This window comes from Neopelma chrysocephalum, unplaced genomic scaffold, assembly GCF_003984885.1.
Source record: "Neopelma chrysocephalum unplaced genomic scaffold, ASM398488v2 Primary Assembly neopelma1_96821, whole genome shotgun sequence".
NCBI lineage: Eukaryota > Metazoa > Chordata > Aves > Passeriformes > Pipridae > Neopelma > Neopelma chrysocephalum.
In genome coordinates this window covers 1,767,731-1,791,619 of record NW_020925465.1, presented here as the reverse complement: position 1 = coordinate 1,791,619, position 23,889 = coordinate 1,767,731, and the positions used below count along the sequence as shown (strand labels likewise).

The 23,889-nt window shown below is 47.5% G+C and overlaps 1 protein-coding gene across 2 annotated transcripts; it reads right to left on the bottom strand.

The window, feature by feature from the left end:
* Positions 1-709: 709 nt before the first annotated feature.
* On the bottom strand, positions 710-22,918 carry SLC49A3 (solute carrier family 49 member 3). 2 transcript variants are annotated; one of them, XM_027670264.1, is made up of 10 exons: positions 22,781-22,918; positions 14,396-14,554; positions 13,291-13,510; positions 9,700-9,776; positions 9,443-9,580; positions 8,779-8,895; positions 7,167-7,319; positions 5,202-5,359; positions 4,034-4,146; positions 710-2,662 (listed from the first exon to the last, which is right to left on the bottom strand). In XM_027670264.1, the coding sequence occupies exons 1-10, from the start codon at positions 22,907-22,909 to the stop codon at positions 2,508-2,510; spliced, it is 1,419 nt and encodes a 472-aa protein (XP_027526065.1). In that variant the 5' UTR covers positions 22,910-22,918; the 3' UTR covers positions 710-2,507. The 2 variants fall into 2 exon arrangements, with proteins under 2 accessions (XP_027526065.1, XP_027526066.1); XM_027670265.1 differs by lacking the exon at positions 7,167-7,319.
* Between the last annotated feature and the right edge of the window lie 971 nt (positions 22,919-23,889).

The following is a 23,889-nucleotide window of genomic DNA, read 5'->3' as shown; positions in this document are numbered from 1 at the left end:
GGTTCACATTTTCTGTAGGCTTTCTAGGAAAAGACACACCTAAATCTGAGGCGTGAAAGACAGATGAGCGGTGCAGCCTTGAAGAGAGGACTGTACAGAGAAGTCGACTTCTGCTATGGTGGTAATTACAGACTAGCCCAGGCATTTGAGCCTCTTTTGTTCTAAACATAAAATGTGAAGTTAGCTGGGCCAGCAGGAACAGCTGATGGTGCAAGGCAGGAATCTGCACGAGCTACCTGGCCTCACTGTTAGCAGTGCCACAATGCCTTTATGGCATGCTGTCAGGGTATGACAGACCATATAGCAAAGGAGCAGCCTGCTCCAGTGTACATTAGGAATTCTGAAATAGCCTCACACACCTGAATGTCTGATGTCTGATTAGTAGAGAGAAAAATCTCTCCTTTCAAATCTCTTTTATATGCTTTGATAAAGGTAAGTGTCTTAGCTGGTGCAAAGACTCTCTGCCCAGGGCAATAGGTTTTGGAGATATTTGCTAGGAGTATTTCCTTACTCCTTTAACCTATCATTCAAAATGGAGCTAATTTCACACTGTCATTTTGAAGATCCTCACACATCGTCAGTTTGAGCGCAAGTTATTACACATCTGGCAAATACAGAGGCCTTTAGCTTGTGCTGCATAACAGATCTGATGCACCCTTGCATCTATAACATACTTTTTAGGGATTGATACAGTGAGAAGAGGTTAATCTTTTCTTAAACCACCCTTTATTAAAAAACATAAACATTTGTAAATATATAAAATTATAAAGTACCAAGTGCTTCTTGCTTCCCAGTAGAGTAGAACTCAGAAGTGGCAGGTAAATTTGGTGTTAATCTGTTTGGCGTGTTAGTTGCAGGACTGCAGCTAGTTTTGCAAAAGACAGCTAATCACATTCCTCTGAGAGGTTTAAACAACTTTGTTTCACTTCGGTTTCAGAATTCCTTCCTTCTCCTTTTGAAACACATCAGTGCTTACTGGTGAGATCAAGGCTGGAGCTGTAGGAAGGAGCAGGCTCCCTAGGAGGATGCAGATTGCAGATGGGTGTTTTACAAAGGGAGAGCTTTCCAGTTTCTAATGGGGAAGAGAATTCAGGCACTGAGACATCTCCTTTGTACAGTGCTTCTCAGGAAAAGTGCATCCTTGGCACTGGGATCATCCTTTAGCTGGACCAAACAAAGCTAGTCACAGATCCAATCTGCATCAAGATCCCTTAATCAGCAAGTACTGAGATTCCCTCGCAATGTGCATGGTATGAAGCACTATGAAATCCCAACTATCTAAATTTTTTTACCATCTAAATGTTATAAGGAAAAAATTTCTCAGGTTGTAAACGTAGACCTGAACACCAAAACAGGACACCAGACTGCAGTGGAAGTACTGTAAAATGAAAAATTCAGTTTTACCCATAGTAATTGCTAGTGCAATTGAACTCCAAATGGGATCTTTTGTGTTACTCCCCATCTCTTATAACACTGACAAACACTTGTCAGTTGCAGAGAGAACTGGAAGGTGTTTGTTGATGTTGTTTCTTGCTTGGTCTTCCCTCCAGAGCCCCTAATACCTGTAGAAACTTATGACAAGTCCCTGCACTCTCTAAGAGGTCACCTTTGCCAGTTCTTCTGCCAGTTTTCACCACAGCAGGCCCTGCTGTGTCACTGCCCAAACAGTGAGCTGCCCTCTCAGTTTTCCTCCATAGGAGAGCATCACACTACCCTAATATTGCACCAGCAGGTAGGTTTGTCTTCTTGTGGAAAACTTGAACCACTGAAATTGCAGGAGAGGAGGAGAAACAGAAGCCCAAGTGAAACAAGCTTAACCTGAATGTCTCAGCATCTGGCAGGGGACCAGATGGGTGAGGAATGTTGCCATATTTAACTCCTGCTGCTTGCTGGTATTTTCTTTTACAGGCACCACTGCAGGCAAGGCTTTTCTTCTCCTGTCTGTAGGAGAAGACAAAGTGGCTCATTGTAACAGACTTGTATTATAGGTCACATACTTTCACTTCCCTGCTGAAACGAAAGGATGTTCTAGCTCCTCCTGCCTTTTAGCTAAGAGACACAATCAGATCGAACCTCAGAGTAGAAGAGTTGTTATGCTGCACAAGAACCACAGTCCTTAAACAGAAGTCCTCCACTGGGTTTGTGGTAGGCACAGCTCCCATCCCTCTGAAACCTTCACCCTTGATCCATGTACACGAAACAAAAAATGGCTGAAATATGATGCTCCCCTCCTCTGCAACATTTCTTTAGCTTGAATCAAGTCAGATAAAAATGTCAGTTACATGCAGAGTTGTCCAGTCCCACTTTGACCTGTCTGTCAGGACAGCATTTCTTTCAGCCCAGATCCCCAAATAAATGCAAGATTGAGGGGTGCACAGCAAAGGTGCCCTTTGCTCTAGTCTTGCTTATTGTGCAACAGGACCCACATATCCCAGTGTGCCAGATGAGCATTGGTCCATGCCCACAGATCCGAGTCCTTGGTCCTTGGCATCCCCTTTTTGGCCTACTTAGGATTCAGGAACATCTGCTGTTGCTGTATCTTCTGCCTTGACCAAATCACCACTGATCGTTTCAGCGTGAAGCCGCTTGTAGTCCGTGTGGAAGAAGATGACGTAGCAACAAGCCATAGCACTGCAGAGGCCAGCCAGCACCAGTACCGGAGCTGCAGGAAAGGTACACTTTTAGGCAGTGAATGCACAACTCCCCATGGGTGCAGAACTCTAGAGGTCAGCTCCCAGAAACTGCACAGTCTGTCTGACTGCCTCCCACCCCTGAGCACAGGGTGCAGACCACAAGGGGCAACACCACTCTGGTAACAGGCAAACCTTGCTTTGCCTAACACTGGCATAGGAGGAGTATCTAGGAGGAATGTGGAAGGTTTCTAGGACTCCAAATCCTGCATGACCCCACAGGTTTAGAGTCCTTACACCAGTGCACACAGTGTGTTTGTGGGAGTGTGTGTTTCTGTGTAAATGTACACGTTTGTGTGTTGTGGGGTGGTGAAAAACATTACAAAAAGGACTGAATCGAAACACTTGAGTCTTGTAAGAGAACAGGTCCTCAAAGGTAGTGCTTCTTGTTATATCATCTGAAAGCAAGTGTAGAAAAAGTTCAATAAACATAAACTCTTATCTAAAAAAAATTTGTGTCAAAAGAAACTTTTCTGAAGAAAAAAAAAAGTATATCTAAAAGACTATGGAACAAGGCCTGAAAGTAGTTCTCATTCCAGCAGTGTCTCAAACACACACCTCCATGCCTTTCTCCACAGATGTTCCTGTATGTATCAGGTCACAAAATAAGTAGGAATGGGTGCCTGTTATGAAGCCTTGATCTCTGACACCTAGTGGAGTTTGTTCTGGGGAGTTTCTGCTCAGCCAAGCAGGATACATTTAAAAGATGATGAACAGCCTTTGTTTACAGTGTCCCCAGGACTTGGGGCCAATATTATATAAATATGAACCAGCTGAGAGATCAAGGCCAGGGTTTAGCCTGCAATGAAAACACATTTGTGCTCTCATCTCAGTTGCTGTCTCTTTTTCTGACCAGCTAGGAAAGCAAGGGAAATCTGGAGTAAGTCAGAACAAAGCTGTACCGGTATGTTACAAACACAGGCAGGTGTTTGTGCAGAAGCAAGAGAGGTCACTTTCAGTCAATGCAGTTATATTCTTGGCCTCCCACACTGCAAAGCAGCAGAGGTTGTGCTGCATAGACTGTGCCTTCCTCTTAGAAGAGCTGCTTTCTAGCTTGGTGAAGCTCCAGTCTCTGCAGGGTGACCATAAGAGCAATTTTAACCCAGAGCCAGCAGTGGCATTCATGGCACCTTAGAGGTTTCCTGTTTTCAATCTCGCAGGCTCGGTTTAGCAGGAACTCCTTGGTAGAAAGGAGTGGACCATCAGATTTGGAAAGGTGGGTAGGAAATACACTATAGCAGGAATCAGCATTGCAGGGTCCCTCACAGTGAGACCTGGAGGAGGGTGGGGGCTACACAGGATGCAACCAAATGTCCAGCATCATTTCCCAAGGACGTACTTACTTGTCCAGTCCAAGGCTCCATCCTGGTCAAGGGCACAGGTGGAGGAGGGATCCTCAGAAACACGAACAGTGAGGGCTTGTAGCAGAATCATCAAAATCACACCTTCAACCTGGCTGTGGGGAGAAGCCAACATGCAGTTAGGGCACCTGCCTGACTTATCAGTGCTGCAGACAAGCCCAGCTTCCCCAGTCGGAAGGGAGTGAGGCTTCTTTCTGGAGCAGGTTCCTTCTAGCAGAGAAAGCTACTGCTGGATTCCACTAGCCCAGGCACTTGGTTAACTGGCCCTGGCTCACAGGGTGTCCAGGTCAGCCTTTCTGCACATCTCCAGACACAGGGCCAGTGTGACAGAATCACTATATACTCCTTCTGAAGGCAAGCAGGTGTTGAACTACATCTCTCAAAGAGCTGAGGCTTATTCACTGGACAGACTTGGAAACACCTCTCACTCCAGGACTGAGGATGGAAAAAAGTCATGCTATGACTTCAGCCTCCTCCTTACTCATAGCTGGCTGGCAACAGCAACAAAGTCCACAACCAGTGAGAGACAATAGCCTTCAAAGGCAGTGTCTAATGCCTCTCACTCACTGATGTTTCTTGCTGCTGGAGCTCCACCTGACACAAACAGGTGGCACCAGGTTATTTGTATCACTGATTAGAGCTCCAACAAGTCATTCCTGCTGAATTCCAGAGCCAGCCCTAGGCAGGTAAACTGGTAACAGGAAGAAGAGTCACTGTCCCATCTGTTGTGACCAGGTGCCCTGGGACATCTCCCTCAGCAGAGCACTGAGACCTGACAAGTGCCCGTACTGTGGTGGGAAGGGGTGTGTCCCTCAGGCACACAGCTCCCTTGTGCTCCAAAGGTAGGTGATGCTGGACATGGTTAAATCACGCTTTGTGCCAAGCAAGGGAGACCTTCGTCTTCTTTCTTGCTTTTCTTGCACCACTTCCACGTAGTCCTCCTTGCTTTAAAACATTCAGCTCTTCAGCTCTATGGGTCAGCCAGCCAGCTCCTCTCTTGCCATGGTCATGTTCACAGACACCAGAGAGGAGTTCAGCAGGGTGGCAAGCACTGATGTCCATGCTCTCTTCTCTACCTGCACCCACACCTCTGTGTGTGTGTGTTTGAACCCAAGCTCAGCTGTCAATTGGATTTAAGCTGCCTGCTTACCTTGCAACAAAAATCAGGCCTGTAGACGTGCCCTCTCCCACGGGGTAGGAGCACTCCACAGCCAGCTCCATGGCAATGGGGTAGATGGCAAAACCGAAGAAACCAAAGAGTGAGCTGCTGATGGCCAACATGATGGCCTGATGTCTGAACCGAGAAGCCTGCAGGCAAAAAACACAATACCAAAGTCTCAGTGTCAGCACTGTCGCACAGAAAGTCTCTGAACCCATTACCTGCAGGAAGCTCCAAGGCCTCACTGTCTCACCACTACCTTCCCTATCTGTTCCTGAAATCAATTTTTTACCTCCAGGTCTCTAGAGTCAACTAATGGCTACACAATGGAGAGTTATTTGTTGAATTGAAGCAAGGGGAGAGAGGATTCAGCAAAATTACCGGAAAAGCACTGGTGTGGTTGTACTACTTTAACTTGACATCCTGGATAGTAACTTACCAGGAATGTGTTCAGTATACCTCTAGCCACAAGTGAAACACACACCTTCCTCCCAGTGCAAAGTAACCTTTCGGAAGTGCTGTTTGCATTTTGTTACATGTGAGAATTCACTGGGTTGCTGCAGCTCAGTGATAAGGAAAATTAGTCAGACTCATGTTTGTAAAACCGGGCTTTTAACATAAACAAAAATATCCCAAAAAACCACAAACCAAAAAGCAAACAAAAAACCACAAAACATTTACAAAATGTGGAGATTAGTTTAGTGTCTAGAACAGCCTTGTCCCTAACTCTGGAGGAAAGAGCATGACCTTGTCCAACCAATGCTGGTAAAGATGAAGTACTTTGCAGCCACATTGCCGGTACCTCCTTCCTTAATGATGTAATAAATTCCCACAGAGGAACACGAGGTGTCTGTCCTGGCATAGCTGCAGGCCTGGCCCAGCTAAACTGGTAAAGTCAAGAAAAACTGTGTTTGAAATCTGAGTTTGAAGCAGATTTGAATGGGTTATTTTTGTTCCAATACTTTGAACTAACAGTTCATCTGTATGGGATGAAGTTGAAGAAAGGAAGGGGAGGAGGGAAAGGTTTGCTTGTTGCTCCTAACACTACCTCCTTCCTACTCAGTGCTTTATCTGAATCCAGGCAATCTGACTTGTATATAGATCATCCTCAGAAAAAATGCTAGAGTACTAAAGGGGGAAATGCAAGGCTTGCTTTAGGCATCTTGGCCTACATTGACATCGCAATTGTCTGTCTCTTCCAAATGGAGCTACCAACACTGGGATCTTGGCGCAGGGGGAGGTGGGATCACGCTGTACTGAAAGTCTTGATTTTTTCAACACACAAGAGAAATGCACAGCATAAGCCTACAGGGAAAGCAGAAAGCTGTACCATTTTGGGTCCTCTGCAGTGCTAGGAGTCCCGTGTGTCATGATCAGATTCTTGCTATATGATAGCTCCCACTGGCAGTGGTTATGCTTGAGTGCAGTACTTGCATTCTAGCCCCTGGGCATAAAATCTCCAGTTTCCGCATTCCTCTCCTGGCTGAATCCAAGTGTTCTGCTTTTTTGCCTCTTTTGTCTTGTCCTCCTCAAGGAAATACTGAAGAACTAGGCATATAACTAGGTCCTTTCTGCTAATGTTACACTTCTAAAGGCAGATGTTGGGAAAACAGGGCATTCTTGTTCATTTTTGTAAGATGGATATTTAGCAGTTCCATTTCCTTTCCGAACAAATGGTCTTGGGAGTCAGGAAGCAAACATAGTGATCCAGTGTAGGGAAGTAAAACTATGCCAATTTATTTATATCCTGAATCAGTCTCTTTCAGGCTCCACAGTGACTGTGAAATTCTCAGTAAAGGGTTTATCTTTAAAACATTCCTAGCCCAGAGAGATAATTCCAAAGCGTAACACATGGCTTAATATATACTATGACATCAAATGACCTTGGTTTAAGCTGATGATTTATCAGACGGCAATAGAAATAAGCCCAGGGGTATGGTGCAAGGGAGAACTCACCACTGCAAACACAATGCTGGCAAGTGCACTCAGGCAGAAACAAATCTTGGTGGACTCTATGAACTTCCTTGTCCGGTCAACATACATGCCTAGTAGGAAAGCACCCAACAAACCACACACTGTGAACAGGGCACCATTCAGGCCAGCAAAATCCTGGAGGGCAGAAGAATAAGTAATGAGAAACTAGAGCAGTTAGGAAAGAGATTTTAATGTCACTGACCCATTTGCCAAATGCCAGGGGACCACTTACTGAGGTAGGAAAAGCGTCCTTGCCCGCTGCAGTAGTTGAGGCATTCACAGGGTGTTGAGTAGCAAGTAACAGGGGCCAGGTGCTTTTACCAGTGTGTGGGGACAGCAGGGTGACAGCACTCCCAAGTGATGACCAGTCTCTGCACATTTGTCAAGGGAGGCTGGGTGCAGAGCAACAGCAGTTCCCTGGCATTAAAACCTCCAGCCTGGAGCCACTGGGCTCTTTCAGGGGCAATCAGGTGCTTTGTCCACACTGGTGCTAACAGGTCCAGCTGCCGTGGGACCTGCTGCTGCTTGTAATCATCCTCCTGGCTCTTTTCTTACCAGGGACCTGCACTGGTACACCCAACACATGTTAGATGGGACACATCACCTGGCTGTGTCAAAGTCTAATTAGAGAGGCAGTGAGCAGTAGCTAGGATAGGGTACATGCTCTGTTGCCTGGAGTGATTACCCTTTGCTTGCACTACTTCTTTAGCTCCATAAGAATTCAAATGCAGAGCAGCTTTCAACAAATTTCAGTAAACATTTTTGGGAGCCTCAGGGGCAGACTGGAAGGAAAGGGTACATGGAATGGTTTCTGTGGGCTAAAGGGGTGGGACAAGACAAAACCATCATGACAGACAGAAAGCAAGGCTGAAAAGTTTAAAGGGTTTCCAGTTAAAAGCCACTGGTGTTTGCAAACACGAACTGGCTATGGAGCCCTGAGCCAGATATTAAACCTGGGGGCTGAAGAGGGGGTGGACAAAGACCAGACATGTAAATGTGCATACATGACATCTGGAGAGGTGTTTTAAGAGGACCTCCACAGCGATACAAGCAGCAGGACTGAAGTGCAGCCCGCTGAGGGGAGATACGTGAACTGGGACGTCCTCCTGCTATTACAGGGAGAGAGCAGGAGGAGCCAGCTGTGCACACAATGTGCTGAACTGTAAAAGCAGCACCTGGGCAGTGTCATAGCAAGGATGGGGAAACAGCTGTCACAGTACCTGGGACTTCCTCTGCTGCCCTGGCTTCATGTAAGTCTGTGCGAAGAGGAAAAGCTGCTTGCCTTCAGCTTCACTTTAGGGCCTGCCTGGGCTCCATTCTACTCTGGGATAGGTGACAGAAGGCTGCACAGACATCAATGCTCTGGAGGGGCTTAGGAAAATCGCAATATTCTTTTTTCCTAAAAGAGTTTTCATTTGGCTGTGCTCTGGATTAATGTACTGCTTAATCTATATTAGATAATATGAACAAATAAGATACGAGACTGCAGCATATTCAATTGTCTTAATTTTGCTCTGAATTCCTTATCAGGGAAAATCAATTTGATTGTATCATACATGATTTGGACAATGGGGAGGAAAGGAGGAAGACTCACATTTGAATACCCCTTTTCACAAAGGATCTGTTCTAGCAGGGCTGAAAAGCAGGTGAACATCCCAATTCCTCCTCCAAAGCACACTGCCAGGATGATGTATGGCTTGTTTCTCAGGAGCTAAAAAAAGAAGTTAATGTAAATAAGTGGAGGGGGGGAAAGGGCCTGGCTCTGACAGTAGACTTGAGGGTGAGCAGGTGAAAACGCTGACAGGGCAACCCTGTGATTACTGACGAAGTATGGCTCTGTCCTGTCAGTTCAGCCAGAGGACAAGTTAAAATGGGGACCATGTAGGGAGGAAAGATCTCTTCAGTGCCCAAATTCTTCCTTCGTGTTGCCATGTGCTGTCCTACCCCTTACCACATATGTTCAGAGAGCTCAAGTTGTGTGGTCCTCTTGGGTGAGCCCAGGTGTGCCTGTGTGAGGTATCTGAATGACAGCCAGCCCACAGCTGAATGCTCAGATAGCATCTCTTGCAGCCTTGCTGTGAGCACCTTCCTCTCCCTGAGGAAGGAAGGAATCCTGATGTCCTTCAGGGGGCTTTCCATGGCAGGTTTGGGGAAGTGACGTTCTGAGTCTGCTTTGTAAGCAAATTCCTCAGCATACTCCTGTCTGGCAGGGCTGTATCCCTGACTCCACATGGCACTCTCTGTGCTATAGCACTTACCATTTTGAGCCCCGTGAAGAACGGCTGTGAGTTGGAGTTAGTGGCGCTGGCTGAAGGAGGCGTGGGAGGAACCTTCTCACGAATCCCCAGTGTTGCCAGGGCACAGGCTGTTACTGCTGGGACAGCATAAACACCCAGCTACACAACATAAGGACAAGACAAGTTACCAGTCTTTCCAGCTCCAGTGCCCCCAGACAAATAAATCAGCTGGACTCAAATTAGCCCAGTTAAAACTGATAAAAGCAGATTTCATTTACCATCAATGGAATGTGCTTTCCTTCAGGAACTAGTGCAGGTGACAACAAGTTTGCTATAAGAATGCCCAATGGATTGGCTGGAAGGAAATAAAAGAGAGACATATGATTTTCATGCAGGTAGTCAGAATTATGTGTCTGCCCCTATTGCCTGCCAGCACCAGAGCTGCAGTGTGCAGCAGAGTAATAAGGACAGAACAAGGTATATACAGGGAGAAACTAGTAGGGGAACATTCGAAGAAGCTGACTGCTTGGTCTTACTGTTGCCACATCTATTCTCTCACCCCCATGAAGCCCATCCTATAAAACCATTTCCCTACAACTCCCAACCCCTCTAGACTGTTTTTCATCTGTAAATTACGATGTACTCACCCTCAGAAGCCTGCCTCAGTAAATGTCAAGCTGAAGGGACAAAATTAAGGTGGATGAATCCATGTCATCTGTCCTGGTGTTAGATGGCAGGAGTTACAAACAGAGATGTTTTCCATTCTTTGTTACCCCATGCCATTAGAGGGAATACACCATCGTGTGTAAGAACCCCCTGAGGCTTCTGGAGGGTAAACAGTCGCAGCTCGCTCAGCCTCGGCTGGCATCACAGATGCTCCATTCCCTTAACTGTCTTAGTGGCTCTTAAAAGCACTTACACTAATATGTCCATGCCCTTCTAACATTGAAGGAATCAGATAAGCTGCAATACCTTCATTCTTGCAGACAGTCAAAACCCTGAATAGAGATAAACCTGGGCAACCTGGTCTAGCCAGGCCTGACTGAGCAGGGTATTGGATGAGATGATCCCAAGAGGTGCCTTCCAACTTTGTCTGTTCCACAGTTCTGCTGAGGTATCATTAATAGTGCTATAGCACACAACAGCTGTAGTCTTTCTGCTTTGTACTTGAGAAAGTACTAGCTTATGATGCTGGTGAAATGTTACCTGCTTCTAAGTACATGGACACAATTAAGCAACAGTTTCCAAGGAGATGGATTAAATTTTCTCTGTTGGGGTAAAATGCAACTGGGCATTGTCGAGAACATTTGCAGGTTGTAGCCTGCAAACTAGTCAGATGTTTTCATGAACTATAGGCATGTTGAAGCAGTTCCAGAAGGTATGGCTGAGGGTTGGAAATGTGAGCATTAGGCTAAATTTTAAAGGACTGAGACTACTTGAGTAATTACATGGTTTCAGCTGCCTTCTTTTCCTGGGAAGAGAAATTTTATGAGCCTAAACCTTCTATAAATGCAAAGGAGATCACTGCAGTTAATCAACTGCACATTATGGTCCAAGAGTCCTGGTGGATTAGCTTGCAGTACTCTGCAATGGAGCTATGTGTTTTGTGGTCAGTGATGCTGATGCACTGAAACTCCTCAGGGTGCAGACCACAGTAAATGAAGAATCCTATGGATGAAGCAGGGGTCACTTCAGTGGAATCAGACAAGACTGTCTACTTTTGACACAGGAGAATTTCTCATGGTGTTCACAGGAGATCTGGCACTGCTTCTCTGTGAGTAAGTCTCTAGAAGTGATGGGTAGGACCAGAATACAATAAACACTCCAGAGCCGAGTCATTAATCACTCTGACAGCTGAGTCATAGTGATTTCAGCTGCTCAGCAGAATCCTGGGTGCAAGGTCCATATTTGTCACAAAAGCCTGGGGAAGCCTACCCACTAATAGCAAGAGGCTGTAGGGCCAGTTTCTGTGTGCAGCACTGATACCAACCATACTGGAGTGCTGAGTGCTGCTCTGGCAATTACACAGGAAATGGGTATTGATAATTTGGAGTGAGATGAGAGATAAAGCTCAAGTGACCAACAGGAAGACATGGAGACAAGTGGGAAGAAGCAAAGGGAAATGTGGCTGTAAAGTTACTTTTTCCTAGACAAAAGAGAGAAGAGGTGATTCTGTCCATAACTACCTGACAAACAGGTGCAACAAGACTGAATAGCTGGGGGATAAGGAGCATCGAGATGAGATGTAACAGGCTGACATTTGCCAGTGATGTAATTAACCACTGGAACAAATGACTGGGGCTGTGGTAGGTCCTCGTTCTAGGCAATATTTAAATTTTCTTGAAATGAAATCCTGATTTTGTGCAGCAGACATTATGGGTGTAATCAGGCATTATAAATAGAAGCCCTCTGTACAGCAATCTGCAGGTGTTGCTGCAGACAATAATCACAGCCCATTCTGTCCACACTCTGATGTCCCAACGTGGCAGAGACTGAACGGTTTCAGGTTTTAGGAATCTATGGTTTCTTGCTCTTCAGTTTTATTCTTACCATAGTTAGATCCATTTGGTCCTGAAAAGACTAAGGAGCTATGTGAAAGAAATGCACTGTGGCTGCTCTGTCTGCTCTCTTACTTAAAAAGAGCAAGTTGTCTGCAGGCTGGGGTTCTTCAGGGCTATAAAGCACTGAGTGCCCAGTGGTCCTTGGTGGTATTGTATGGTGCCACACTGACAAAAGAGCTTCTTCTCCAGCAGGGAAGGTGAAGTTCTGTCTCAGCACTGGGAAACAAGGTGAGTCATTAAGTCCACCCTATTCTAGGAAGGGCAGCGCAAAAAGATTTTATTTGTTCTGACACCATAAATCCATTCTTGCTAAATAAGACAGCCCACGCTCTAGGCTTGCAGAAAGCTGTACAGAGGCGCTTCTGTACTGCCCTTTTGCCCATGCCTACCCCTTTTCACAACTCCAACACAATGGGGAGGGAAAGCAGCTGTTGGCTGTTTTGACAGAAGGACATACGGGGCTCCCACACACATGTAGGTAGTGTGAGATTTCCCAGCTGGAGCCAGCGAGCCAGCCCAGTTTCTGAAGCATTCCTCAGGTCCTTGGAGAAAAGAGGAAGAGATTTCTTTGGCTGCTGGGTAAAAAGTCACATGAAGGGAGGAAACAGGTCTGTCAAGTGCAGTATCCTGTCTCTATCTGGGCCCAAAGGAGCCAAGAGAGGAACGAGATTAGAGCAAGCTTATCTGGTGCCTCTCCTCCAGTTTCCCACCTTCCAGGCACTTAGCAAGGCAGGTGTGGTTTCTGTGTGGGTAGTCCCACCATTTAGCATCCCCAACATGTTTGTGTGGCCAGCTGAGAGTATTTTATCTGTGTATGCATACACACCAACTAGGAGTACATGCTCAGTCTTGCTACTGGACGAACAGGTGGACAACACTGCCACAGCAGTCCCAGCTCTATCCAGTTACAGAATTAGGCAGCTGTGACCATTGGTACCATATGCAATTTGGACACCTTCCTAAGAAGCTGCAAAATTAAGGCCATTGAAGACTTCGTACTTAGTAACATTACGGGCTGTCCCCAACCTCTATGATGTTTAGGCAAAGATGATAACCTCTTCATGGCAGAGAGGAAGAAGGCTAGAAGCCTGGGTGGCTTGCTCTGAACATAGCACCTAGATGTGGCTTAGACCCACTTCTTGCTCCCGTGTTTTGTTGCACGTGGCCACAAGAGTCTTGGGTGGAGCTGCATTTGCAAGGGCAAATGGCTGCAGTACAGAGGATTTCCTCTGCCTGCTACCCCTGAAAAGCAAACAAATGCTAGCAAGTTCTGGGAGGCAGCAATACTGCTTTGAAGCTATCACTTACCCATTGATGCAATCATATTTGCTGTCGCTCTCTGGTGGTCTGGAAACCACAGTGCTGCCAGCTTTGTTGGTGAAAAGATGATAAGAGGCTGAGCCAGTGCACAGAGGCATTGCCCAACAAACAGGTACCAGTAACTCCGGGAACCCAAGCTCAGGAACTTCAGAACGCTGAACATCCGGATGATGCTACCCATCATGTTCAGCCATGCACTCAGGATCACCTGCAGCAAGCAGAAACAGGGTTTGTGTGCTGAAGCTTGAAGGGCAGAACTTAATAAAATAGATTAGCATGAGCAGGGTCTCATATGAACCACAGAAGACACTGGGTGTTATTAATAAGTGCCTGCAGATCATCCCCACCTCCTTGGGCCACTGCAAGATGGTCCTGATCCAACCTGTCTCCTTAGGGAGCAATGTGGTTGTCTTGGCCCTGTATGAGAACTACACCACAGTGTAGCTTATGCAAGAGAGCAGACACTGGCATGGAATGGATGAGAAATGAAGTTCACTAATTACACCCTATTGGCAAGTTTGTGCCATCACCCATATATTTCTGTGACAATCTAAAGATCATGGCAATGAATCATCCAGCATATGGATCCTGCAAATGCTCTTCTATACCACTAGCATGCTAGTGTTTCAGTGCCACATTTCACAACACAGTTTTGGGAAGACTGTGTAGAGATCCCAAGCTGGCTTAGCAGAGACCAAGCTCTGAGCTGACAGAGGTCTCTTGCGTGCATCCTGCCCTGCTGCTCCTTAAACTCATCCTGCAAATGAAATAGCTATGCTAACACTTTTCCACAGCAAATCCTACCCAATTACAGCTCTGTCTTCACAGAGTCAGCTCACAGCATCTATCCCTGTCAGTGGGCTAAGACAACAAAAACTAAAGGAAAGTAGGGGTGCAACCTTATTCTGACTTTTCCCACTGTTCTTCACCTCAGAGGTGATGTGACAGCTGTTACTGAAACAGAAGAGCTTTCAACATGCTCATCCTCTGTAGCATTTGGCAAGGCTCCCATCTAAAGCATGCATGTTAGTGCTTTCTGCATCTGCTGCCTCTAGGTGAAACTTCCTCAGGGAAACAGAACACTTCAACTCACAGCACACCGGAGCCCCACGCTGTCAAGAACCCACGTTGCCACCAGACCAAACGGGATGGAGATGAGGAGGTACACTATTGAGAGCCAGTTGACCGTCTCCAGGGAAATGTGGAAGTAGGCAGCTGTCTTATCAGCCACAGGAGCAAATGTCAGCCATAGCTGCAGAGTAGAGACCAAACACGCGTAAGCACGAAAACCTCCAGAACAGAAATTCAGCATCTCCTCAAACTGAGTTGCGAGGAGGCTCACTATCTTAGTCTCTCCCTGAAATTAGGATTTTAAGGCCGTTAATAAAAATTCAAACCTCCAGTGTCTGCAGTTACTCGGCCCAGAGCACCCCATCCATTTCACTGCCTCATCCCCAATCCCCTGGACCTGATGCTGGAGGCTGCCAAAAGTAGAGGTCAGTACCTTTTTCTGTCACTATGTCCAACATGTTGGCCCCGATGCATGCACTTACCTGATGTAAAACACAAGCAATGCTTCTATACTAGCATAAACAAAATAGAGGCTGCTGCCTCCTCTCTGCAACTAAGAGCCTCTTAAACTCAGACTGCTATTTACAGTTCCGCTGGTAACTCCCAGACATCTTGCAAGAACAACTTTGTTATGTGTCAGCCAAGAGAGATACATTATTCCATGCTTTCCACTATACACTCAACTGATAAAAAAGGGCCTAGAAATTTGCATTATTCAATGTATCAAGACATGTAAAATGGAAGGTACACACAAAAGTAGTACTTTGATAACTATCTATATTTTTCTAAACCTTTTTTCAGGCACTAGTTTCACAGTTCCTGTCTGCTTCTGGTATCTTATAAGAATGACAAGACCTACTTGATCCTCAAATCAGGTCCTGAGATCGTGCCCACACAAAAGAAATTTAACCCCAAATTTAAGGATGTTTCTGTAGATATTTTGCAAAGATGCCTCATGGTGCTTTTCAAAAAGATTGGCCTAACCTGAGAACAGGTTTCAATAATGCAGATGTTAAGCTACTCTGGTGCTAGAAGATGATCTTGCTGCTGCTGAATACTCAAGATTATAAAGTTTGCAGAAAAGTGAATAAAAACTCCAGCTATAGCTTTCTACAAAAGAATTCCAGCCACTGTTGCTTTCCAGGTACTCCTCCCCGCCATCACAAGCTTCTCTTCCCAGTCTGCATCCTGCAGACAGGATAATCTGCAGCATTAATGTGTAACTGAAAAAGGGCTCAGGTAACCTCAGAGGAAGGTGTGTCCCTACACTCTACTTGTTATTTCCAGTGTTCTAGTACTTTTCTTACACACTAGGGACCAGATTAGACAGGAGCAGAAGGGGAGATGGACTTTTGTTCTTCCTAGTGTCACTGTGTGAGAACAGCCACGTGCAAATCACTGTTGAGCAGGTCTGGCAGGGGATGGATTTGGTATTTGCTCAGCTTCTTCAGTCAGGTGGATGAAGATGCTGGGTGCTGAAGGAAACTGTACTCTTAGACAACACGGAGGGTATTCCAGATCACTTCTCAGACTTTCATCAGACTGGGATAGGAATTTAAATATTTAATGCTAATGTAACTGTTTAGATGTTACAAGCATCACTAAGGCATGAGCATTAGTTTGATTATGGGATGCTAAACTGCTGCTAAACAAATCCCAGCTGTGTATTTCCAGCAATAGCAGTTCTCAGTTCCTCATGCCTTCCAGATGGGGGTGGTGATGATGGAACTCTGTACCAGGAAACAGTGTAATTAAAGAGATGATACATTTTGTAAACCAGCTTCAGGTAAATTTGCACCCCTCCTGTTCCTCTACACAAGACGCTCACCCATGCATGACATCATTAGGAGAGTCATGGCACAAGTCAGAGCACAGCATTTTGTGTACAACGTATGTGTCTACGCAAGCTGGGATTAAGTATTCTGACGCATTTCCATTAGACCTAGTAAAACCATTCCTTGCTGCAAACCAAGCACACGGGCTGCGCTGCACTCCTATCCTGAACAAGAACTCCAGTTCTGTGTGTGAGAGCACAGAACCTGGAAAGTTGCCACCTGTCCAAGCCTGAGACTGTACCTCAAAATAGGAAGTGGGTTTCCTCAAGGGTCTGGAGAGAGAAAGTATGTTTCGTTGTTTACCATGTGTTGCTCTAACAGAGAAATTCAGAACTGGGCAATGGAGCTCATGGTGTTACTACAGTCAAAGAGGCCACCAAATGCCCCTGCAACAAAGAGATGGCACTGTGGAGTGAGGTTTTGCCAACACAGGGAAATAGTGAGTGAGTATGCCACCTCCTGCTTTTGGTTTTCCCAGCTGTGATAATTTCATCCACAGTAGTTAGTAAGCTCTTCTGCTAGGAGCCCTTATCCTACATGTTTCTCTGAAACTCTGCACTGCCAAGGCTGGTACTTACACAGAGATTGCCCTGATTCAAGTCCCCTCAGGCAGAACAGGAAAAGAAGATGCAGTTCTTTCTTGGTGAGGTCAAAGTCCTGTAACATCTAAAGATGCATAATACAGGCAAAGGGAGGTTCCACTATCCTTCACTCTCCAAGGGCCATTGTCTTAACTCAGCCTTGGCCCACCAAAGCCACAGAATCACAGAATGACAGATATTCTGAGCTGGGAGGGACCCACAAGGACCATTGAGTCCAACTCCTGACTCCAGGTCACAGGGACAGATGCAGGAGGAGAGAGAACATGAGAGGTCATAGGATGTCAGCTCCCAAAATCTGGTTGCTTCTGGGACAGGCAAAGGAAAAAGAAACAGAGAGACAGATATCCCTATGGAAATACACCCCTGTGGTCTGGTCAAGCTGCACTCAGCTCCATTGCCTGAGAGGCCACACAGAACTAGAGCCTCGGTGTGAGGTGCAGAAGGCATCAAGAGGAGCCTGTGTTACGTGCTGCGCTGCTTTGTCCGTGTCCTCATCTGCTTCTCTGGAGGCAGCTCAACAGATGTCACAATGTCAGTTCCTGTTTGCGATGGTGACAAGCAATTTTCACTCACCTACTATAGCTCATGTGCCTTCAGAGCCCTGCCAGGGCTACAATTAACCAGAACCTTTCATCACACTTTGACAAAATTCCCAACTTGGCAAAAGTTGGAACAGATGATGTTGGAGGTCAGCAGCAGTTCACATTTTGGGCCATGGCATGTTAGGTCAAGGGATTTATACAAAAGCCCATGCAGAGCTAATAAAGCACAGGGACTCTTTCCTTTGAAGACCAAACAGCTACAATGAGTGGGTGAGCCCAATCTCTTAATACTTGGCAAAACTCATTTCCCAGCATTACCTCACAGATTTTGCATTAGTTGTTCTCAAATGAAGCTTCTCCTGTAGTATAGTCCAGTGTCATTGGTAATGTCCACTCGTGTTGTAGAGAATAGTATTTGCTCCTTCAGCATTTCGTATGGACCATTCCCTCCTTTCAGATATGCATCTAGCAGGATGTTGGAATAGCTGCTGTAATAGCATACACCATTTCTTCTCCAAATACACGAATTGAAGTTCCCACACTCCTCTCCCGAGCTCAAGCCTTAGAGTCAGATTCATCTCACTGTGATTTCTGGGTTTAGGGACAGCAAAAGCTTCAGTGCATGCTAGTGTGGGCTGGAGTCCTACCTCAGCACACATTCTTTGCTGTAAAAACTTGTGCTCTGCACAGCAGGCACAGCAGCTGAGGAAGTGGACAGAAGGTCCCCTGAAGACCTGCAAGCCTGTTCTGGTTTGCAACGGAGTGCAGATGCAGCTCCCACTGGTACACAGCTGGCTGACTGGGGAGCCATGCCCCATCACCAGATGAAAAGGACAGAAATGTTTTCCACCCAGAGTCTACTTACATCCCTAATTACAGGGGGGGCCCTCCACACTTTCTTTAACAGTGTAGGACAACCAGGGAAAGCTAGGGCACTGACAGTCAAACCAGGTGATTGGTATGGATGTTGGAGGGGTCCTGGCTCCACTTTCAGCTCTCCCTCCCTTTGCTTTAAGCTTCTTCTTCTAGCTTTTGCATTTAATCCTCCAGCACCTCCCAGGGACTGCCTGGTCCCTTCTCCATTAACTGAGGTTTAATGTCCTTTAAAGTGGGCTGACAAGAAAGATGGAGAGGAACTTTCTGCCACATAGTGGTAGAACAAAGGGGAATGGCCTTAAACTGAAAAAGGGTAGATTTAGATTAGAGATTAGGAAATTTACAGTAAGATTGGTGAGGCACTGGCACAGGTTGCCTGGCGAGGTTGTGGACTCTGGAGTTGTTCAAGACCAGGCCTGAATGGGGTTCTGAGCAACCTGGTCTAGTGGAAGATGTCCCTGCCCATGGCAGGAAGGTTGGAACAAGATGATTTTTAAGGTCCCTTACAGCTGAAACAAACAATTGCAAGCCTTCATGGGCATTCCTGTAACCAAGAACAAGTTACAGCTGTTCTCACCCTGATTCCATTCCTGGTTTTCTGTTACATTTTCTGATACCCTCTTAAACCCTTAACTGATTTTTAAACATGGATTCAGCCCTCTTTCTCCCAGAATCAGCCCAAACCCTCTCATTTTCCTCCTGCTTTCATTCCCCTTCCACCTCCATCTTCTCCTGGTTCAGTTCTTCCACCATATTGCCCTCACTGTTTCCACACCCACACAGACTCTCCAGGAACTATTTCACCCACAGGACCCAGTTTCCCTCCATAAATTCCAAGGCAGCCAACAGACCCCAGCTTTGCCTACGGCAGTTCTCCCAGTCCCAGCATGCTTTCTCTCATGCACCTGGACACTGATTACAGGGCGATGCAGGATGTCTTTCTGCGGCACGGAGGCTGCCCCCTCACCCTCTGAGACCAGGCTACAAAGCCCTTACATCACAGTCCTCATCTTCAAGGTTAAAAGGGCCATGCAGTCTGGAAGCAAACAGCCCCTGGCCTCAGACGAAGGCACAGGAGCTGACACAGGAGCCTAGGAAGTCAGGACAGAGGCTGCCAGGGGCAGCAGCTCTGTGTGCATGCGTATCTACAGGGGCACTGCTGGAGCAGAGTGGTGCGGGTAAGGAGCGTGTGCACCCTGCCCTGGAGCACGCCAGTCTCCACTTATGCAGCTCTCCTTCCTCTCCCAAGTACACTAAGAGGTGTTGTTAAGTCCTTCAGCTGGTGAGTCAGGAACCACTTGGCCAAGCATGAGCCAGCTTCAAGTCACTGCTCCTCCCCAGCTTGCTCCAGCTGACAAGCACAGAAGAGAACAGTAAACGCACCTGGTTTCATTCTTCTGTATTTTTCTGTGTCCCCAGTGTGAGAAAACAAGAAAAAGTTCCTCCCCTGAAACGTAAATTTCCAACCTGTTTGGCTTCACAGGAAGGAGGCAAGAAGGAATGAGGCATTTGCTTCAGCAGTTTACCACTATGGCAGCTGTGAGCACACCATGAATACCCTTAAACATTAAGTCTTTGGATGAAAAAACCCACGCTTAAAACCACAGCATCAGTTTGGCAGAACAAACCTGGGGAGAAACCTCAGGCAGAGTTATGTCACACCTCACCAGCTGCAAGAGACAGCTGGGGATAAATCATCTAAGCTTAGCTGTGGCTAGAACATCCTCTCTGCCCAGGACTTTAGGTAGCAATGAATTATGCTGATGTCTATGGTGTTTATGGCCTTCTTAAGACAGGGTGGGGGTTTGTTTCTTACACTACACTGTCAGCAAGGAATTCACAGAATAGCTGTATTTAGGAAATGAGAACCAAATCCTGCTAAGGCAGTACCCGCCTTGTACAGCAAGGAGAGACAAAGGCTTTCAACCTCAGGTCAGTGATAGAGGTACAAGTAAGGGGCTATTTATTATTGGTGTAAAAGCCTCTATTACAATATTAACCCCACTGTGCTCTGGTTAATGAAGGAATTGCACGCAGTGATGTAGAGCAGAGGGATATAGGAAAGAGCACCCCTTTCGTCACCAGACGGTCTGTCCTGGTTTTGCTCAATCATACCCTAAACCAGATCGAACTAAGAAATGCTCCTTTCTCAGCCTGCCCTTCCTGCATGACCAAGCATCCTTTCCTGCAGTTAAGTTGCTTCTACCATGTCTTCCTGCCACTGACAGGGACCCCCTCTCAGGACTGTCTCCTGACTGCCATTTTTAGTGACACTGAAGGCCACTAATAGAAAACTGCCTGTGTATGTGCAAGAGTGGCAAATACAAGGCATCATCCTGGAAGCTTGGTCCAGAAAATGAGGCCCAAGTCAGACAATTCAAAAGTTGTATGTTCTCATCATATGCATTTGTAGATAGGCTGACACAGGACTACAGAGAACAAAGTGCTGCATGCAACATTTGCACAGGAATCAAGGACGCATCTTAACTTGCATGGCAAATTTTCACACCACAGAACTGGTAAATTAATCTTTTCATCTGGAACTTTTAAATAGCAACCAAACACTTTGATTTCATGGACTTTCAACCACTCCCTCCATTTTAATGTGATTTTTATCAGAAACATTTCAGAGAAACTTCAGCATGGGTAAATGTTTGGTTACAACTTTATACATCAGCATACTTGCCATTCCAGACCTTTGCAATGGCTTAGAAACAGTATTTCCACTCCAGGATTAGGCACCCAGTTTTGAAGTGATAAAGTTCCGGTCTAATTTCATACTGTGGAAAAATAATACTGCAGATAGTCAGGAAGTTGTCAAGAGAACAAGGAAACAGACAACAGGTCAATCTCTCAGGGCTACAAAGTTTTCAGCAACATGACTCAAGACACAGTTACACTTGCACATGCACTGAAAGGACCATTTTAAGTAACCCTCCAGTTTGTTTCAGTGTTAGGTTTCAGCAAAGTCAGAATCTGACAAGACATCCTGAAAAGGCTTTGTACAGCTTCCTCCACCCCATGCTGTCACTGTCCACTTTTAGCAGGGTGGGGGATTTTTTTGCCACATAATGTTCTTCTGCTGTGCCAATGTAACTGCAAGCAAGCAGTCGAGCTTTTCTGCAAGGCACTTTTTTTTTACACTCTTAAAGGATGCACTGATTTTCTGTTGAGAAGGTGCATTTTCTTTTTTTTTCCCCATATAGAGCCAAATTCTCACTATGGTTTTCCATTTCTCTACTCCAGTACTCTTGCATCATGGAATACCTAATCTTCCTTCCAGCACTTAAATGTTTGCAGGTTACAGCAACTGATCCTGTCTGCCAGACAGTCTGCATTCACAGCGTGGTAATCCTCAAGCACATGAATAATTCTACATCAATCTGATAATTATCAACAATGTCCTCAGTGACTTGATGAGCTTCTGGGCTTCTATCTTGTGTAGTAAGCCTTGCTAAGTTTATGAGTTTATCTCAGTAATTACTGAACTTAATTTAAATCTGTTCAACAGGTGGCATGGGATCAGGCATCCCATTTTTTCCTGGTCTTTCAGAATAAGGCAGTAAGAGTAGGCAGTAAGTTCACATAACCCTCTGTTTAGTGAAGAATCACTCCTATAGTGTTCTGTTTGTGCAACAGACCCTGAAAGTAAACCTAGTTGCTCCTTTTCGTGACCAGATAAATCTGCTGTCCCAGGCCAGCAATGAGGCCGAGCTAACTCGTGCTTCTCTCCCACGGCGTTTCAACACTGCTCTGCTATTCTTAGGCTTGAAACATGTGACGCTCACAGACGCTGAACACTTTCTCTGTCTCCCCATGGCCTACGAAGTGGATTCGGCAACAACTTTTGCTGTGCTCCAGGACACACTTTGCTTCATCCCAGTCTGACTTGACGCTGCGGTACTTCCTGCTATGCTCTTGGAGATCACACACATCCTCCCGCCCCATCCTGCCCTTCCCCTGTCACCACCCCTCCGTGTCCCGGATCCCACCGGTCAGAAAGGGAAGCGTGCAGGCCGAGGTCGCAACCAGGGAAACAAAGTTCAAAAGGAAAACCACTTATTCGGTCCCTACGGCACGGCTAGGCTGAGGCTTCTCTGAGCTGTGGGGGTACGACCGAGTCCCGGTGCTCCGAGGATGAGGGGGTGGATCTGAGACAGGGCACTGGGGCAGAGCCCTGAGGATTGCCTGGCTGCTTCTAGGAAGAAACAGGAGGTGGTTTCGGCTCTGGAAAGCCATATCAGCCCGTCCTCCCTCCGCAGCATCGGCAGAAGCCAGAGCTGCTCTGCAGAGCCCCTGCACAGGCGGGCGGGAGGGAGGGCTGTGCGCGCTGCCTCCGCCTGCGCTCGGGGCACGCCGGGGCTGCCGGGGCGGCCGCCCCCTACCCCACCACCCACTCCCCCTCCGGAGGAGCGCCCCGCCGCCCTCCCGCCCCAGCCGCCCCCGTGGGCTCCAGCGGCGCCGCGGGAGCGGCTCCCGGCGCGGGGGCAGCGGGACCCGGCGCGGGGGCAGCGGGACCCGGCGCAGGTGGTGCCGCCGCCGCCGCACTCACCATGGCGTTGGAGCAGTTCAGCAGGCACACGGCGGCCAGCAGGAACCACCGCCGCCGGTACGTCTTGAACTCGGCCAGCTGCCCTGGGCTGCGCTCCCCCAGAAGGCTCGCCGCCTCGCCTCCCTCCATCGCGGCTCGGATCGGATCGGCTCGGCACTGCCCCGTCCGGCCCCGCCCCGCCGGCCTCCCTGGGGCGGCCCCGGCCGCGCCACCGCCCAGCCCGGCACGGCCCAGCCCGGCCCGGCACAGCGCAGCATAGCACGGCATGGCACAGCCCAGCCCGGCACGGCACAGCACAGCCCAGCACGGCACAGCACAGCCCAGCACGACACAGCACAGCCCAGCATGGCACGGCACAGCACAGCATGGCACAGCACAGCATGGCACAGCCCGGCCTGGCACAGCACAGCCCGGCCCGGCCCAGCCCGGGGCTGCTTCGAGCTGGGCGCCAGCCCTTCCCCGGGGTCCGGCCGTCCTGCCCGCGGAGCCGGGTATGCCCCACCGCGCTCGGCAGCGAGGGAGAGCCCCGAGCTCCGAAACGGGGCTGCCGAGGTGCGCAGGAAGTGGGGAGCCTTGGCCAGGAGACGCCTCTCCCTGCCCCCTGTGTCTTTAAAACAAGAACAGCATCTCCAACATCCTCAAGCCCGTTGACGGCTCCGCGTTACCGTAGGAGTCACCGCTAGTCTTGCCTCCGGGCAGCACCGGAGCGGCAGCTTGAGCGGCTGAGGGTGCAGGTGATGGCAACAGGAGGGAGAAGCCTTGTGGGAGCAGCACTGTCCGAGGGTTGATCGCTCACTGGAGTAGAAAAAGGACTAGAGGAGAATAAAGGGAGAATTTTAAGACCCACAGGGGTCTATCAGCCATGGGATATATAGTTTGGCTATGAATTTATATGACTGGTTTTGCTACAGGCAGCAGTATCTTCTTTCTCCAATGCAGAGACACCCACAGTAGCTGTTAACTCCTCAGAAACTCACCAAGGGCAAAAGCCAAAAGTGCAAAGGGAATCCCCCGTCCTTCCAAACAAGACCTGTGACTTCAAGTTGGTCAAAGATTGATAGTGCCTGGATGTCTTTCCCCCAATTCTGAGATCTAATCACCCTCCCACA